At 42.0% G+C, this 18,475-nt stretch overlaps 1 protein-coding gene across 17 annotated transcripts in view; it reads right to left on the bottom strand.

Annotated features, from left to right (window-relative positions):
* Nucleotides 1-18,475, bottom strand: part of Camta1 (calmodulin binding transcription activator 1) — an 820,478-nt gene that overhangs the window by 791,207 nt on the left and 10,796 nt on the right. For 16 of the 17 annotated variants that reach the window (XR_009058005.1, XR_009058002.1, XR_009057999.1 and 13 more), the window contains exon 2: nucleotides 4,642-4,711. The exons of the other annotated variant lie outside the window; for it this stretch is intronic. Coding sequence is in view for 9 of the 16 variants with exons in the window: in XM_057784922.1 (XP_057640905.1) it covers nucleotides 4,642-4,711 (70 nt within the window). In the remaining 7 variants the exon portion in view is untranslated. The remainder of the gene's footprint in view (nucleotides 1-4,641; nucleotides 4,712-18,475) is intronic. 17 annotated transcript variants of the gene reach the window in all.

Below are 18,475 nucleotides of genomic sequence, written 5' to 3'. Positions count from 1 at the left end.
AAACTAAACATGACTTTGTCTTCTATAATACAAAAGAGATTTTCCTTTCTAAAGGAAACCACAGATTCTTATAAGGATTTAAGCCTGTGGTTAACTAACAGGTAATACAGAAGCCGGCCTTTCTAGGCTGCACCTTAACAATTCATCACTTTAATTAAGCTGATTTTCATGTACATGTCTGCAGAATTAATGCAGTCCATCAGATGTAACTCTGTCTAAATGAGTCACAGAACTCATTACTTCTAGCCCAGACAGCAAATCTGACTACCTGATGCTTCGTAGATCATTTCTTTAGATAGCATTTATTTCCATCATTTATTTACATATCATTTACTTTTCCACTCCTATAAAGAAATCCCTCCCTTTCCCTGACTCCAAATTCCTTGCCATATGTGGCAAATTCCAGTCAGAGTTTCAAATTACCCACTCCAATTTTTTACACTGAATGAAATCCCCAGACGACACAAGAGGCCATACACCTGAGTCCTGGGGACAGCGTGTTACAAGGTTAGACTCAAGCTGCTCCACCACGGGCTCACCAATTTTCACAAGCACCCACCCAGAGTCACAGCCCACACCTATGAGGGTTCTGCACCTTTCTGCCTGTGTGACCTTGGGTAAGTTACTCAGTGTTTCCAGTTTTTCCACATCATGAATCAGAGAATTCGGGATCATTTAATTCTCCCTCAAGTACAAATTTCTATAAAATTTAAGGTCCTTCAGCAACAGCATGCCTTACAAATCAGCAGCTTTACAGAGATCCACAGGTACTGCTTAAATATGAAGTGAAATACAGCAATTATCTGTCCAGTTATCTCTGTACTTCTAGTTAATACTGTCTTTGAGGGACAAATAAAACAACAAAACTCTTCTAAGGCTACAAAATTCCCACCCGAACACTTCTCATCTGATTAACACATTTCTTCTCCTCTTGGAGAAGGAGAGAAGTAAATATTAGGCACAAAAATAGTCTGAGAAAATCTACCACATCATGCAGAATGCTTTACAGGAATTAACTTGAGAGTCTTAGCCTACTAACTCCTTTTTGGTCCATGAACTACACAGCCAACTGAATTATAAACACAAATGTGCAAGTCTACAGCAGTGAGAAACTGCTGACACTGCCCTTAGGAGATCCAAAATTACAAATTAATACCAAATTAAGATTAAACTTAAAAATATTGCTTAAAATCAAAAGGAAATCAACTAAGAAAAAGTTAATAGGACGTTCTATTCACTGCTTACTATAAAGCCTTTATAGTTTCATGTGCTCATGCATAATCCCTATACTTCATCCTCCAGGGAAGCACACAGGTCAAAAAATTTAAAGTACAGAAGACAGAAACACATGAAGTTTTACCTTCCTGCTTTCTATCCAATGTGGTTTTATTCTCTCTTTAAAAGAAAAAAAGTGACATACACAATTTTGAAAGTAGAGGTGAAATCTGAACATCTATATTCTATCCAATATATATGGGGTATCTTTTACGAGAACAGCACTAGGCTAGTACTCAGTCGATGCAGAGATACCTGGTACATGAACAGCCATCTTCCTCAGAAAGCTATCTAAAGGAGAACAGAACATTAAACCCTAACTTCTGTTTCCATTTGTTGGTCACAACCCATGCTAAACTCCTGTCCCTTTAGCCTCTTTAAGAAACCTGGCTGCCAGCAGTAAAGTGAGAGTGAGAGGAAGAGAGAAACAAGAGACGGAATGGAGTGTGTGTGATGTGTGTGAGAGAACGGTGAGTGTGTGAGTGTGTGTGTCTGTGTGTGTGTGTGAGTGAGAGACAGACAGAATGGAGTGTGTATGATGTGTGAGAGAGAATGGTGAGTGTGTGTGAAATGTGTGCATGAATACAAAACAATGCTGAATGTGTGTGAGAGAGAGAAAAAATGTTGAATGTATGTGAGGGAATGTTGTGTATGTGAGAGAGAGAACATCGAGTCTGTGTGAAACAGAATGTTGTGTGTGTGAAAGAGAATGCTGAGTGTGTGCGTGTGAGAGAGAGAGAGAGAGAGAGAGAGAGAGAGAGAGAGAGAGAATGTGTTCTTGTTCTCAATAATACAACTGCTTGAGGAAAAGCTTCAGGCTTTCAATTTCACTCTGACAGAAGTGAGACAATGGTGTGTGGACCCAAAGGCAAATAAATGTTTTTAAAGACGAAAGCATAATGCTATGTGGGCACTATCTCAATCAAGGCTCCACCAGCGCTCGCTACAGAAGAGAGCTATGAAGCAGCCCTGCACAGTAACCCTATGTTCACGAGGTGAAAGGAAGGAAGGATTGCATGGCCGGCCAGCAGGTCCTCTTGCTCTGCTTTTCAAATGCATCATTTTCAGAATTTTAGGTTTATGCTGAACGGTAAGTCAGGTGCTCTTAAGAATCGTAATGATGGCTAAATGCCCTTCTCCCAACTTATGAAGAAGCAAGTTCAATGCTGGACAGAGTCAGAACTCAGAAAGTTTAATGCTAAACTCATACTCCATTCTTTAGGGCCAAGTTTAGCACAGTAACAGATTATTCACCTAAAATGTCCGGGTTCAGTTTCCAGCACCAGGGGAAAATAATCCAACTTCAGTATTAATGGTTAAAGTATGGTAACTGAAAACTTTGTTCTTATGTTGGAAAAGAACTGTTCACAAAGTGATACTGCATAAAAATGTGCTTTTAATTAAAAGCTACTGTTTAATTTTTTAGAATAGCTGTAAAATGATTAAATAACCGAACATATGTGCCAGTTTTAAAATGCCAGTAATAGTATCTTAACACTAAAACTAAGGTATAAACTGGTTTCAACTGCACCTCCATATTCAACCCAAACAGTTAAACTCTGACACTGCAAAGTGGGAATGTCAACTAAATGACAAGCAAACATTTCATTATCGTTATCTAGCAAAACGCATGATACATGACTTCACAATATAATTTCCTAACCTACCTCACAATAAAAGCTTAACTGGTGGGGCTCTTGAAATTGACAGATGATGTGCTTGGCTGACAGCTATAATTCTAGAGAATGAGCCATCCTTCCTAGTCAACCTTCAAATATTTTCAAAATGATAATTTCAGAGTCATAGTGTAATTTAGTTAAATCTTTCTAAAATGTATAAAAATGTTCACTCAGCTAGCTGGAGTCTAACTTTCAGTTTTGTTTCTAAAATTGAGATTCACATTGCCAAATCTTTGACTCAAACACAAAGAAATGCATTTGGCATGTTTCTGGGGTGCTCGAATTTCTGCAAGCTAAGTCCTAAGTATATTAACTAAACTAGTCTGATAAGGATACCTCCACTGTCTTTCCCTTTGCAATAAAAATATAACAGTTTGGGCCTATGAACAAGGAGAACACCGACTTAGGTGAGGGATGGTGACTCGTCCGTCTCTGGACCTCCAGAAAGACCACCACACCAGCTCCGCTGCAGCAGCAAGTCCATCGGCTAACTCTCACGGGGCAGGTGATCAACAGTGTGGAGAGGAAAAACTAAAAGGCAGTTCCAGTTCCACACTTTTCTGCTTGGCTCTAATTATGATGTGCTTAGATTTAATTAGTGGGATCAGAACTGGCTCAGGGAAAGGAGCACACACTGGTATGTTCCAGGCAGCACAGCGCTCATAGCAAAGCACTGCCGTAACTAACCTAAGACCTTCCAATTCCTGTCCCCAAACACTGTCAGAACAGGTGCTGTTCTCTTCCAGTCTAAGAAGGAAATGAAACCCAACATAATTCTTCAAATGGAGTTTTAGTGATTAAAAGCAGTTAATAATTGTAAGTAGCAAAGCTTGAATAGTTTTGTTATTTAACAACCTCTCTTTCCTCTCCCTGTGGAGTTGTATAAATACCACTCTCACCCTTCCTAGTCTTAGGTGGCCCAGAATTACTGTTTTCTTCTCCATTGTGTTATTGCATCATAACCCAGGTTCTATAAACTCCTATTCATTCTACAGTTACATTTCAATATAAAATATGGGATAGGAACAGAAAAAGAAGAGGCACCAAAGACTTGGGCTGCATTCAACTAGGCTTTAGGCACACTCCTGTACTTTATTTCACTCAACTCCAACTTCAGCAACAGATGCTTAGGTTTCTATCACTGATTGGAGGAGACATTCATGGTGGTCTATTGTAACACACCAGGTACCCAAGAAGGACTATATACCAGGCTCTCTTGTTTAATCCTCATGAGAAAATGTGATGTTTTAATTACCACCACCACTACCACCCCAGCTCTGCAGATAAGGAACTTGAGGGTTCAGACTAATTTAGCTAAGATCCACTGTTACAAGTAGCTCAACTGGGATTCAAAAATAATCTTTGGTTCCCACAGAACACCAGCTAGTCCTACTCTGTATCACCCAGATGTACTGCTGGACTCCACAGTTAAGGAAGTGCTGTATTAATACCAACATTTGCAGGGGCTGTGACCTTTCTGTGTGGCTGGATTCATCGCTCATGAGGAGAGCATTATTTGTGTTGCCTAAAAGGATTAAGTAACTCATCTAAGATCACACAGCAGCAAAAGGCAGAAGCCCGGCTTCCTAAGTTCTGGTGCAGGGCTGTTTTCACCACACTAGGGAAGGAGTTATTCTGGCTGCCAAGCCCACCCATTCCTGAAAGTCAAAAGCTTTTCAAATCCTACCTTCTATAGGTGGCACGGTGTTGAGAACACAGTAGGTGCTAGTTCCGCAGAATACACTTTGGGAAACGCTCTAAGGAAACAGAAAATAAAATGTAAAACTAATCTTTGAAAGAGACATATACTGGCTCTTCTGTGATATTCCTGCCGAAGATGCAAAACCTGAATCTAACCATGAGGAAACATCAGATAAATCCAAACATGGGCATTCCACAAAACGACTGGCCTGGGATCTTTCGTGTCAAGGCTTTGCAATTGAGAAAGACTAAGAGCCACTGACAGCCATCTGTGACCAAGGAGAATGAAGTGGCTACTAAACATGCACCAGAGTTCTGACTGAATGATCCTTAACAATAGTCAAAAATGAAACAGGATTTGGGGATTGGATGTTAGAAATGCCTCAATGATAATTTCCAGGCTGTGACTACTGTAGTCAGGGAAGTCAACATTCTTGTTTGTGAGACATACACAATACAGCATTTAAAAGTGACGAAGACATTAGCATCTGATCTACAAAGAGCTGAGGTAACAGTGCTTTGCACTGTAGGCTTGGGAGCATTTCCAAATATAAGACACACGTGGAAGCATGAGAACATGAAATACCATGTGGTTTTTATTAGCGTACAAATGTGCTGTGCACAGAATAAACATCCACCTGTGTGGTTTTTAATAGAGTACACGTGTTGTGCACAGAATAAACATATAAGAAGCAATATCCATGGCATCCTCATCTGCAGTCAGTATCAACATTAACCATGTTCCAGCAACACAGCCAACATCTCATTCATACAAGAGACTCAACTGAAAACACCTCATTCATACAAAAGACTCAGCTGAACGCCAAACAGCATTATGTAGAAGAACAAGAGGAGGAAGTCAGAAGATATGGACTCTGCTCTCAAGTCACTTCATTCAAGGAAACCTCAAGTTTTCATATAAAAACCTATACTCTTTTAAAAGAGAAAAATATTTGGATCTCTCCAGTCAATTATTTTTAGTCCTAAGAATGACTTCTTGTTTAGCTGTAATACTAACTGATACTTTAGACTATTGATCATTTATTATAAACCACTTATTTTTACACTTGGAAAAAAACAAAGACCGTTTCAAGGTCAACAGTTGAAGTGCAAAGACTCCAGTTCTGTCACTTACTAGCTGTCCTTGGGAAGCAACTGAGCCTCTGTGTCACCACAGATAGGAAAGATGGCACTCTATGATGCCTTCCCCTCTGCTGTCTCCTCCAAAGTAAGAGAATCCAACCACCACACTACCGACAGCAAACACCACTGTTACTATAGTAACAAGGACAATCATTAATAATTTCAACATTTTCTAAGAGCAAAAAAAGCTGCCGGACTAAACTTCCATGAATTTTTCCTTTTCCTCTCCCTTCCTGCTGCGTGACCCAGATCCTCAGACAAAAATACAACAGAGCTTTCCCATAACACAACTCCTACACCCAGAGTAGCTATTGACTCCTTAATTCTTCTTCAGTGTCTGGAGACCTCCCCGTTCACTCTAACATCTACCAGCTTCCAAGTCAGCCTACTAGCCACACTAAAGGCTCATTTTCTGCCTATTACCAAAAAAATTAGCATTAAAGGTAATAGTTACTTAGCATATCTTAACAGTCTCAAAAGTTCTTAAATCACTAATGCTTGACGAGACACGCTAACATAAATGGCCTTACGAACAATGGGGTTTTCACACCTATCTTCCAAATCTGATACTTAAGTTAGTGGTAAAACATCCCAAATGGCAACACAGAACTCAGACACTATGGACAGAACTCAACTACATCTCCTCCACAGCACTGGCTTTATTAAGGCTCCTAGTTGATTTAAGCTTAAAAACTTTATAACCGGGGCTGGAGAGATGGCTCAGTGGTTAAGAGCATTGCCTGCTCTTCCAAAGGTCCTGAGTTCAATTCCCGGCAACCACATGGTGGCTCACAACCATCTGGAAAGAGGTCTGATGCCCTCTTCCGGCCTGCAGGTATATACACAGACAGAATATTGTATACATAATAAATAAATAAATATAAAAAAAAAAAACTTTATAACCAACCTCAAACCACTCCCAGGTTCTCAAAGCAGATAAACCATGGCACAAGACAATGGGAACAACACAGCCACCTTGCCTAGACTCTTGTGTGCCAGGCCCTGCTCAAGAGACTTTCACAGGATCACCTGTGTGCCAGCCATCTCCAGGTGCCTCTCTGCAACAGTGCAATGGCTTGGCCAAAGAAAAGAGTGCTAGTCCCAAGTTCTGCAAAGCTGGAGCCATCCTTCTTGGTTCTCCCACTCACTGCAGACAAGTCAGGACAGATAAACCCCAAAAGGACAGTACTACAGCATAGAAAGGCAGACACATGAGTCCAAGTACTCCCATAGCAGTGTGTCCTGCTGCTCCACAGAGCTGACAAGCCTTCAGAAAGCCTTTGGCCCCATGATCAGGCAACCCTGGAGATAGATGTAGGGATCAGAAACTGCCTATTCCTCCCACAGCACACACCTCTTTTTACCTCTTTCATTCGGTCTACAAATGGCAAAGGAGCACATGCCACATGCCAGACAGTCAGCGGAGACCCACAATAAACAAGGGCATCCTGTCTCAAGGGACATTCTAGAAGGTAAGGTAAACTGACCCTAAGTGAGGTACTTTAGATCATCATGGTACATGCACACTATTGTAAAAGCCTGAAAGGACTGTTCTCCACAGCTCCTGACTGTGTCACTTTGGGAGTGTAAAGTGAGTGCTTGGTGACAATCATGGAGAAACCTGAATTCCATTTTAACCAAACCAATGGGTCTTGGCTACAGGTGTCAACTTGGAAAATTTTAAAGCTCTGATGCCCAGGATGCAATTCTAATTAATGAAGGCAGAATATCAAATCTAACTATCTTCTGTGCAAATTCACAAATGACTCCACAGTGGGAAATAAACAGCTGGGTGACTCTGGGCAACCATTCTAACTTTCTGTTTCTTCAAGTCAAATGGTGGGTGACCTTGAACAAAACTTCTACTTTCCCTTCACACTGGTAATCTCAGGGCCTTGCTCAAGCCTGAATTCTGATTCATGAGTCTCTATGGAGCCAGAAATCCTTCTCTAACAAGCCCCATATGACACCAATGTTGTGATTCATGCCACACCTTGACCATCAGGAATCAGATAACCAACTTCAGAGATTAGGATTTAGAATTTAGATCTTCCAGCCCTGGTACTCCTCAACTTCCTAATTCTACGAACTAAAAATGTGTTGTACAGACTTTGAGAATCTTTTAAAACTATGCCAGAATATGCAAGCAAGCAGCACAGTATCTGCTAAAAGGACCTAAAAGGAGCAATGCCTGCAGAAGCTACACTGCGTTAGGTGAGGAGGCAGTACTCAAAAAACGTAATAAGAACATGAGACACAGTTGTTTTAGGGCTGAAATGACAGCTGTGCAGATACAGAACTACAATGCAGTAATAAGAACAGGGCAGGAACCGCTCCCTCACCGTGTCTTTTCACAGAGCCTAGGTCAGGATGTCATACACAGGCACTTTTGCCATATGCACACATAGTCCCTAGATGAATTAATAAAATAAAACACTATACAGTAAATGACTAAAGGCCTTGAAAGAGAGAAGTGACAGGAGGAAAGCTCTTTACAGCTGTTGCAGTAAACATCAAGAATGTTAAAACTAGCTAAGGGGCCACAGAGCTTATTAAATCAAAGGGGAAAGCAGCTATATTAAATGCGGTAAGCCACTGTCCCAATTACAAGCAATACATTAAACATTTTTGTCACCTGCTCTATCAAGACTTGGACTGATTCTTGAAAACTCAGTCACTACATATAAGTGATCAGATTAAAGAGAGTAACAGCTAGCACCTCACCAGTCTCACAGAGCATTAGGCATAGTACCTCATGAGTAAGGCAAAGTAAGTTATAAACTATATGTTAATAAGCTCAAGCACCATCAATATCTATATTAGCACATGCCAAAGTCCCGAACAAGTGTCCCTGTGTCCCTCATCTCCAAGCAGCAGCTCTGGCATCAATTTCCTTCTATTCGATGGCAGGGATTTCCTGGGTCTATAAGCTCTTCTGCACTGAGACAAATGAGATGGTACAGACTCACGCCCAGACACTCTAGGAGTCAGGCCAGAAGAGGCTCACTCTCCTGCTCTCACTCTACTGGTGAGAACTGATCACAAAGTCATTCCTGACTGCAGCAGAGAAAGCCAAAGAAAAGCAACAGGCTCAGGACCCACTAGCAATCTCAGAATAATGCCATCTGTAAACTGCCTTTAATTGCAGAAGACTCGTTCCTTTCAGAAACGTCTTCAAACTAACCTAAAATGCCACCTTTAATCCCTAGGTCATTCTCCATCTAAAGCCAATCCAGCAGTTTTTCTTCCCTGATAAACATTTTCTAACTCCTCAAAATCCAATTGTGTATCAAGGGCAGCCCTGAAGAGATGTCTGTCTAGCCTCTTCATTCCATTATCTGCAGTGCTTCATTCAAAGTCTGCCACATAAAAGAAGTTCGGGTATTTCTGGCATTTACAAATGATCACCATTGCCAAGAGTTCAAGGAAAGGAAAGCACAATGCCCTGGGCTTTACTCAAGGCCTCCTGCCTCTGCTAACGTAGCCCTGCCATACCATACTCTGCAGTTACCAGACACTGCTCTGAGATACGGGCTCTTGGCACTCCTGTCCCACATAGCAGAAGATCAGTACCAAGAAGTCTCAGTCCAGCAATGTTGTGGATATTTTCTAGAAGAAGTCGTATCTCTTTATTTATTCTAGAAACTAGGCAAAATGAATTGTCACAGACACTAAGAGCCAATATATTAGAATTTTTGGCTATAATACAAGCCTGCTAAATAAGAAAGTACAAGGTCTGTCAAAAGACACACTTCAGAGGCATTCCATGAAATCAGGTTAATGACATCTGAGACTGAAGAACCAACACAAGATGCTTTGTCCTTTTCCTGAACTACAAAGGTCATTGGGGGAGGAGTCCTGTACATACAACAGAACAAAAATACTTTGAGCTCATCTATCTCACCACCTTTCACCAAATCTGAAATACCCTAAGGGCTACGGTCTACAGAACCCTCACAACACCCTGGAAGGGCAGAGAAAAAAACAAGGCAAACACCTGCACGGAAAGGGGCCAGTCTAGATAACAGCTCTTCCCTTCCTTCAGCAAGCAAAATAAACCAATGCAACACTAGCTGCTAAGGGAGCTGGAGAACTGAAGACAGGCTCTCCAACAGAGTCTGGTTCAAAGGCAAGCATTTTAGACTGACCACAACAAAGCTGCAGACCTAAGCAGTTTCTCAGAACTAGTTTTTGAATGCAGCCAGACTGATTCACCATAACCAAAGATGTGAGTAGGTTATAAACTGGCCTCAGAATTGGGAGGGGGGATTTACAGATATGATTCATACTATTGTTATAATTTTTGTAAGTTTAATATATTCAACAGTCTGAAAATAATCCAATGTTTAATAAATGTCTTCACTTGTACAAATACTCCAAAGGACCATTCTGAAAACAGTCATGTAAGATCTAAATTGACCCTGTGTTAGTGATACCTGTAAATGCCTCAGAGACAGAGTGAAACATGAACAGAATCATCCAGGCCCTCCACCTAACACCACATCATGTCACAAGTGTCATCTCACATGAAATCTTAAATTTCATCCTACTGGTAGCAGCAGACATATGGCCATTCTAGAAAAAGGACAAGAGCAAGTCTGGGCACTTGACTTGATCACTGGCGGGGAGACAAGCCCCCTGTACAACTCCTCACCTTCAAGAACTTGGGAATGCTGCCCCACCAAGCAAGTTCCCAGAGTAGGAGTAGGAAAAGTGAACAGGCTAAAGCAAGGCAGTCCTCAGTGCAAATTTTGTCTAAAGATCTTCAGGACTGGGGCTGGAGAGATGGCTCAGCGGTTAAGAGCATTGCCTGCTCTTCCAAAGGTCCTGAGTTCAATTCCCAGCAACCACATGGTGGCTCACAACCATCTGAAATGAGATCTGGTGACCTCTTCTGGCCTGCAGGCATACATGCAGACAGAATATTGTATACATAATAAATAAATAAATATTTAAAAAGATAATTTTAGAAAAAGATCTTCAGGACTTTTCAAGCATTTTCTGGATTATGAACCTTACCATTCATCACCTATCACTACAGCCCTAAAACTAAATCTAAAGGGAAAAAAATGACACTGTTTCCACAAAAGCAATGAGACACAGGCCAGGACAATGGCAGACATGCCTGCCCTAACCCCAGCAAGAGCGTAGAAGCAAGGAGCCTCAATGTGAATACAGCAGAGCTAGGAAGGTCCATGTGCATCACCTCACCTTTTTTACTGAGGAAAGTGGCTTTAGACCCATATTCCTAGCATGGCTACCACTAAACTACTCAGAGTTCTAACAAGCTTAGTTTTCAGGCTGTCAAGCCCTGGGAAGATCAGTGGCAACAAATCCAGAAAGAAGAAAACAGTGCTAAAACCCTACACATACACAGAAGCAAGAGTGCTGGGACAGCAAGGACAAGTTTTGTTGGCTTGTTTTTTAAAACAATAAAAATTGGACACAAGGTTTAGAAAGGTGCAGCAGCTTGGGCTCATCTGCTATAAAAGCAAATGTTCCACTCACGGCCCCCAAATAGCACAATGTTAGACACAGCCCAGTTCCACAACTTATAATCAACACAATGAAACCAAGTTAGCAGAGAAAATGCCATTAAATCCCATGCATTCTATGTATTATCAGGGCAAAAGAGCAGTCTTGTCCCTTTGTGTGACATATAAAATACATCCAAACGGATTGACTCTTATTCTCAACATCCTGATACAGATGGAGGAAGACACCTGCACTGGCCAGTGGCCTCAGGTATACAAATCTACTTTAGCAAGGGAGACGATCAGGGTCAGTTACAAGACAGCAATGCTAATGACATGAAATGGGATATATGTATGTCCCTAGTGCAGTGATACAGGTACCTGAACAGCATGATACATGGTCACATCTTAATCTTCATCTGCAAAATCTCAAACTTCCCATCACTCCAAGTTCCCATTCTACCACCTGCATCCAAAGGACCTCCACTTAAAGCACTAATGTCTCCTAGTCACACTATCCCTCCCTCCTATTGTAGGGCATAAACTTTACAACGGACCAACTACAATTCCCACTCTGATGTTGACATCTTCATACAGTCTTAAGCCTTGAGTGTGGGTGTACTTGCTTTACACCAGTACAGCTTTCATTTCCTGGGTGAAACAGATTGTGACTTCTATCATCTTGCTACCCAGCTCTCCTTCATTGGCTGGTAGAGGAAAATGCCAAGTGGGAGAGGCTCATTAACAGGAATGAGGGTAGCCTCCCACTAAGTGGATCCTCAGATGACCCTGGGAGCTTGGAAGCTGATCCTTCCCCATGAGAGCCCAGCCCTGACTAACACTGAAATGGCTGATAGGTTCATGAGGCCCTAGGCACCACTTAGCCACACCCTTCTGAACTTCAGACCCACAAAGAACCTTAGGGTAATAGCTGTCATGTTCTAAGCGGCAGTTTGTGGTCATGTTTTACAGCACCAGTAGATTAACTATACAGCCACAGCCCAACAGGTACGGCTGCCCCGTTTTTGTTTATCTCCTTACACTATCATTTCCTTGGGTAATCTGCATTCACCACCAAAATTCACTTTTTTAATGAGTGTTTGGCCCTCATTTGAGTCTGTGCACCACTTATGTGCCTGATGCATGCAGAGGCCTAAAAAGGGTGTCAGATTCCTGGAACTGGCATTTCAGAAGGCTGTGATCTGTCTACTGTGTAGGTATTGAGAAACACCTGGGTCCTCTACAAGGGCAGCCAGTGCTCTTAACCACTGAACCACCTCTCCAGCCCTGCCACTAAAATTCTCCAAAGAATCACTCACCTATCTCTACTCCTCTCTTCTCTTCTGCTCTGACAGCAACATGACAACTATGACCCATTCCCAAGCCTCATACACAGTGACCTCGCTTCCTGTGCAGCTGCCTCTCCGGCCATTCATTCCCAGCCTCTGTTTATTCTCTTCCCCTTCTACCCTCAAATGCCTTCTCTTTCCCCATGGCAACCTCAAGCACTACACAGAGTTTTCCTAATTCTTTTGCAATCACTCACTCTATCCAATCAAATTGCAGCTACTGCTCTGGATGGAGGGACTCAACACTGAATCAGTCCAGCAAGGCTATGGCTTCTATGGAGTTTATGATTCCGCAGAAACCTCCAAATGAACTCACCATTTTCCACATTGCCCTGTGCCAAGACTGCCTGCCATGAATTTTAATGGCAAAGTCCCCTTGCTGTCTGACAATGCCATGAAGAAACAAAATATGCTGGATTAAACCTTGGGCCCACATTTCCAGTGTGGCTATGTGTGCACATACTTTTGCATCATCTTTCTCTTGCACTCACGTCTCACTTTGGCCTCTCCAAGCTGCTAGTAGATGTGGTTCAAAATTTAGGAGGCATCTTCTATCAAGGCCTATATTCGTTCGCTTATACACTGTGTGTATGTGTGTGTGTATATGAGAGAGCATGTGCGCATACTAAGGCCCACTAGCTCTTTCTTCAATCAAACACTATCAAGAGTTCTTGTCAGGCATGGTTTTCTCTAGACACTGATCATCCCTGCTTTGCTCATCAGTTTATTCTCAACAAATGACGTGAAATCCAGATACTCACACCCATCCTCCAAAAATATGTATGTAACTGAGGAAAAAGAAGAGTGAACAAAGCAACTGCAAGGCTGTGAACAGAATAGCAGAATGTTGTGGCATGCTGATAGCCAGTGTGGATAGAGGAGAGGCCAAGAAGGCATATATGAGTCTCATCTAAACAGAAACCCAGAGTCAGACAGGTAGAGCCATCCATCAAGCACAAGTGAGTTGGGGGCTCACATGCATTCTGGGGAAGGGGCACCCTTCTAGATCAAGAGTAGATGTGTCCTTGTCTATAGCCATGAGAAAGTACAGATCCCCCACACAATCATAATCTGAAAACTTCAACATGGTGTGTGTGTAGATGAGCTGTGTGTAAAGTGGAGCCAAAGAGCTCTCATTAGTTCCTTAAAGGAGAACCAACTTTATCCAACCGATTCTCCTCTTCTTCTGAAAACAAAAATAAACTTTCAAAGTTACAGGGTAAGAATATAACCCAAAAATCTCTGCATATCTAAAATACCAGCCCACCTGGTCACCCGGAACTCTTTCTATAATTCTTTCCACAGTTATGCTACACAAGCCCTCTAAAGTTTTCTCCAAAAGCCTTCACCCTCTCAGGTTAGCCTTCATTCTGTATTACATCTGCCTTGAGAGCACTGAATCCCACTGTAGTTCACATGACAACCTGACTAATATCAAGCTCCCCCCATTCCTCCCACCATCCCCATTTGCTCTGTGAGGGCAGGAATGGAGGCTGTCTGTCCTTTCCTGAGCTTTGCACAGACACTGTTATTATCTGCTGAGTAAATGACTTCACTCAAAAGAACAGGAACACATGCCCCACAGTAAATACAAGAATATCCTCTGCCTCCAACAACGTTCCACCTCCAATAATTAGACATAAACACACACACACACACAATATGTTCTTTATTAACCAGAACGTCAATTTTTTTCCTATAGAGGCAAACTACCAGCAAACTTTCAGATCAAAGGAACACACAGGCTGTAGCACAGCTGCTTGCTGTCGAATACTCTGCAAAGACAGCTCATTGCCTTGATAAATTCAGGTAGCAGTATGCTTATAAGGTGAGATGATCCACTTCCTGAGCTAAGCAGGAGTCACAAAGCATACAAGCAGATTCATCAGCAGGATTTTAACTCCCCAAATAGATACAGATTTAACATAATCTCAATTGCATTTTCTTTAGAAACTGGAAAGTTGATTCTAATATTCAAATAAACACAGGAATGTGTTATAGCCAAAGCAATCCTAAAAAAGAACACAGCTGGAGGCTTGCAAACCCAGCACTCAGGATGCTGAAGCAGTAGGATTGCAGAGGCCAACCTGGAGTACATCAAAACGTCCCTCAAAACAAATGCCGTCTCATAAAGCTCTAGTCACAGGACAGACATGTGTAGGAAGAGCAAATGAGGGCTGATGCGCCAGAAAAAAAAACCTTCACATTGACAGTCAAACCACTTTCAACAAGGGTAACTTGACATGAAAACCGGGATCCCAGATCAGCCCCAAGTGTCTCTAGAGAAAACCTCCAGTGCAGACACACCAGGGACAGTCCCAGACTATCTTGCTGCTTCACTAACTGTCCCAGAAACTCAGTCTCTGCTCCAGACTAGATCTGCCCCCACTTAGCCTGTCCTAAGTGGCTGGGTTTCTTACAACCCAAACTGTGCTAACTGGTTTTGAGATAAGACTTCACTATGTATGGCTGGTCTGGAACTCACTATAAAGACCTGGCTGGCTAACCTAGAATGCATTACAGGCTTAAAAATGAGACATCACCGTGGCTTTCTCTTCTTTTAAAAGGTGGTAAAATATACCCAACATACAATTTACAGTTGTAGCCATTTTTGAACACATGATTTGGTGGCAGTAAGTAAGTCCATGCACACGGTCCATCATTTATCACTGCTTACTTTTAAAACACTCAGAAAGACCATAGGTTTTTATTATTTTACTGAACCAACAGTTCTACCTCTTCACCAAATGGCAAGAGCAAGGAACCTCTGCAGGGTAGAACTGGCAGGATGTGCAGAAGGTAACAAAGAGCAGTCCCTACAACTGGAGCACCAGAGCAGGTAATGGCATGGCATAACCAGAGAGCAGAGGAACTACAAATACCAAGAGGACAGACAAAAGCTGACAGGGTGTGCTCACAAGCTAAGAGGTCATCCCGTCACCACACTTGCATCAGAGGGCACTTGCAGAAGCACCAATGGTTCACTAGAATAATGTGACTGGTACAGAAAACAGATATCTCTTCCCACTGAAATGCCTGCAGTAAATTCTGGGCTCTAAATTCGGTCAAGTAATCTATGATCAATTTCTGGAGGACCCCTAGAAAGAAAGACAAGTACTTCAAAAGCTCTGAGTACCCACTCACCACCTTTCCACTTGTTATAGCTTTCTTTTTTAGCACAACAGCTTCCATCAATAAAATTAAATGAGGAAGAAACCTCCAACAAAGCTTTGTCAAAGCCAACAAACTCAGCCAGCATATTTCATAACAGTAGAGATGGAAGGACAAGGCAAGGAATATTTACAAGAACACCAGGAACTTGAACTTGCCCCCCTGTATCTTTCAGTATAAAAGAAACTCAAAAAGTGAATTATGTTCAAGGCCTCCCGAAACTGCCGACCTGGAGAATCCAGCCGGGGATTGTGTCCAAGTAAAAACGCTATACTATCGATTGCTGTAGACCACGGCAACTCCCCAACCCACGAGTTTAACAGGAAGAGTCTGTGTTTACTGAATTACTGGCAATCAATACATTTTAATAACACTTAATCAGCTCCAAAAAACATAGTTAAATTAATATAAATACATAAATACTATATTGAACATACATATCTGAAGTCAGCAAATACTTTTTCAACTGAAGTATATATATATATTCCAAAACTATAAACCCTTATCCATACCTAAAGACAGAGGATACCTAAGAAGACTGAGTGTTTCAGTGTTGACATCTTCATTAAAATCTTGCAATATTTTACTTTCTTGAATGTAAATACGATGTGGGGGGGGGCTCTATGAACAGCAAGCAGAAAGGAGGTACAGCAAAGGCTATACTTCAAATTCCCCGTAAGTGGTTTGAGCCTACAAATTTATTCTAGATCTGGTATTGGCATTTCAAAAGGAAAGTTTCCACAGAGCAGCCTAGTATCAGCAAGGCAGCTGCAAAGTGAAATAAATATATATATATCCACCTTCACTTTCTTATCATCAGAATGGGATCAGAATGGGACAGAATGGGTAGAACTTTCAGAGGTCATTTCTAGGACATCCCTTTATATCAACATCACGACAATCTCCTCACAATCATTATTAACTAACTCATGTCACAGAGCTGAAGTCTGGGAAAGACACAATGAGAAGAGCCAAAGTCAAAAATAACAAATGGATGGGAACTGTCTGATAAAGACAAGAGGTAGAAGGCCAAAGAGAGAGGCTTCTACCTCCTGGCCGCAAAAGTAACAGCAAAATCAGCAGAAACGTCTGCTGGTGGGGCTCCTTAGTTCACAATCAGCCCTGCTACTTTCAGGAAGGAAGAACAGCATTACCCAGGAACCAAAGGGACTTTGTTAAAAACCTCTGGGGTTGATTTAGGATAGGCCAAGGATAACAATGCCAATGCCACGAGGCCTATCCAGTAAGTGCGGTCTAATCACTGCAGTCTCCAACTTTTCAGAAATCCTACAGAGCTACATGGTTTTGAAAATTATTAAATTTTACCATTAAATAATTCTTTCTTGGGGCCGGTAATATGGCTCAGTCAGTAAAGCACTTTCCACCAAGCCTGATGGACCAGAATTTGAGCTCAGCAAGTGTAGCAGGGTTTCTTTTTTTTTTTTTTTTTGGTTTTTCGAGACAGGGTTTCTCTGTGGTTTTGGAGCCTGTCCTGGAACTAGCTCTTGTAGACCAGGCTGGTCTCGAACTCACAGAGATCCGCCTGCCTCTGCCTCCCGAGTGCTGGGATTAAAGGCGTGCGCCACCACCGCCCGGCAAAGATTTATTATGTATACAACATTCTGCCTCCATATATGCCCGCACCCCAGAAGAGGGCGCCAAATCTCATTACAGATGGCTGTGAGCCACCATATGGTTGCTGGGAATTGAACTCCGGACCTTTGGAAGAGCAGCCAGTGCTCTTAACTGCTGAGCCATCTCTCCAGGGTTTCTTTAAACATCTAGCCCCCAAATCATGACTTGGAGACTTACTCTTAATTATGAATGTTTGACCTTAACTTAGGCTTGTTTTTAGCTAGGTTTTATTCCTTTAACTTAAATTAACCCATTTCTGTTCATCTATGTGTTGCCCTGAGGCGCGTTTACTTCATCTACATACTGTCTATCCTGCTTTTTCCTGATTCCAGCTAGCTGGCTGGCTGGCTGGCTGGCTGGCTGCCTGCCTCCCCTTCCCCCCAGCACCCACATGGCAGATTAAAACTGTCAATAACTCCAGTTCCAGGGAATCTAATACTCTCTTACCAATGCATTAATTAAATACAATATGTAAATAAAATTAAATAAATTAAAAAATAAAATGAGCCGGGCGGTGGTGGCGCACGCCTTTAATCCCAGCACTTGGGAGGCAGAGGCAGGCGGATCTCTGTGAGTTCGAGACCAGCCTGGTCTACAAGAGCTAGTGCCAGGACAGGCTCCAAAACCACAGAGAAACCCTGTCTCGAAAAACCAAAAAAAAAAAATAAAATAAAATAAAATAAAATGACATCTTATAAAGAAATATATAAATGAATGAATGAAGGAATAGAAGAAATTCCTATCTTCTATTCCTTCATTCATTCATTCATTCCTTCCTTCATTACAAATAAGACTAGGGGTGTAGAGCCGGGCGGTGGTGGCGCACGCCTTTAATCCCAGCACTTGGGAGGCAGAGGCAGGCGGATCTCTGTGGGTTCGAGACCAGCCTGGTCTACAAGAGCTAGTTCCAGGACAGGAACCAAGCTATGGAGAAACCCTGTCTCGAAAAATAAAAAAAAGACTAGGGGTGTAGCTGAGTGGTAGAGTATTTGTTAGTAATCACAGAGCCCTGTGTCTCACTCCCAGTATTTCAAGGGGGAAAGTTATA

Source organism: Chionomys nivalis, chromosome 11 (assembly GCF_950005125.1).
Source record: "Chionomys nivalis chromosome 11, mChiNiv1.1, whole genome shotgun sequence".
Classification (NCBI taxonomy): Eukaryota; Metazoa; Chordata; class Mammalia; order Rodentia; family Cricetidae; genus Chionomys; species Chionomys nivalis.
This window is presented reverse-complemented; position numbering and strand designations above follow the sequence as displayed.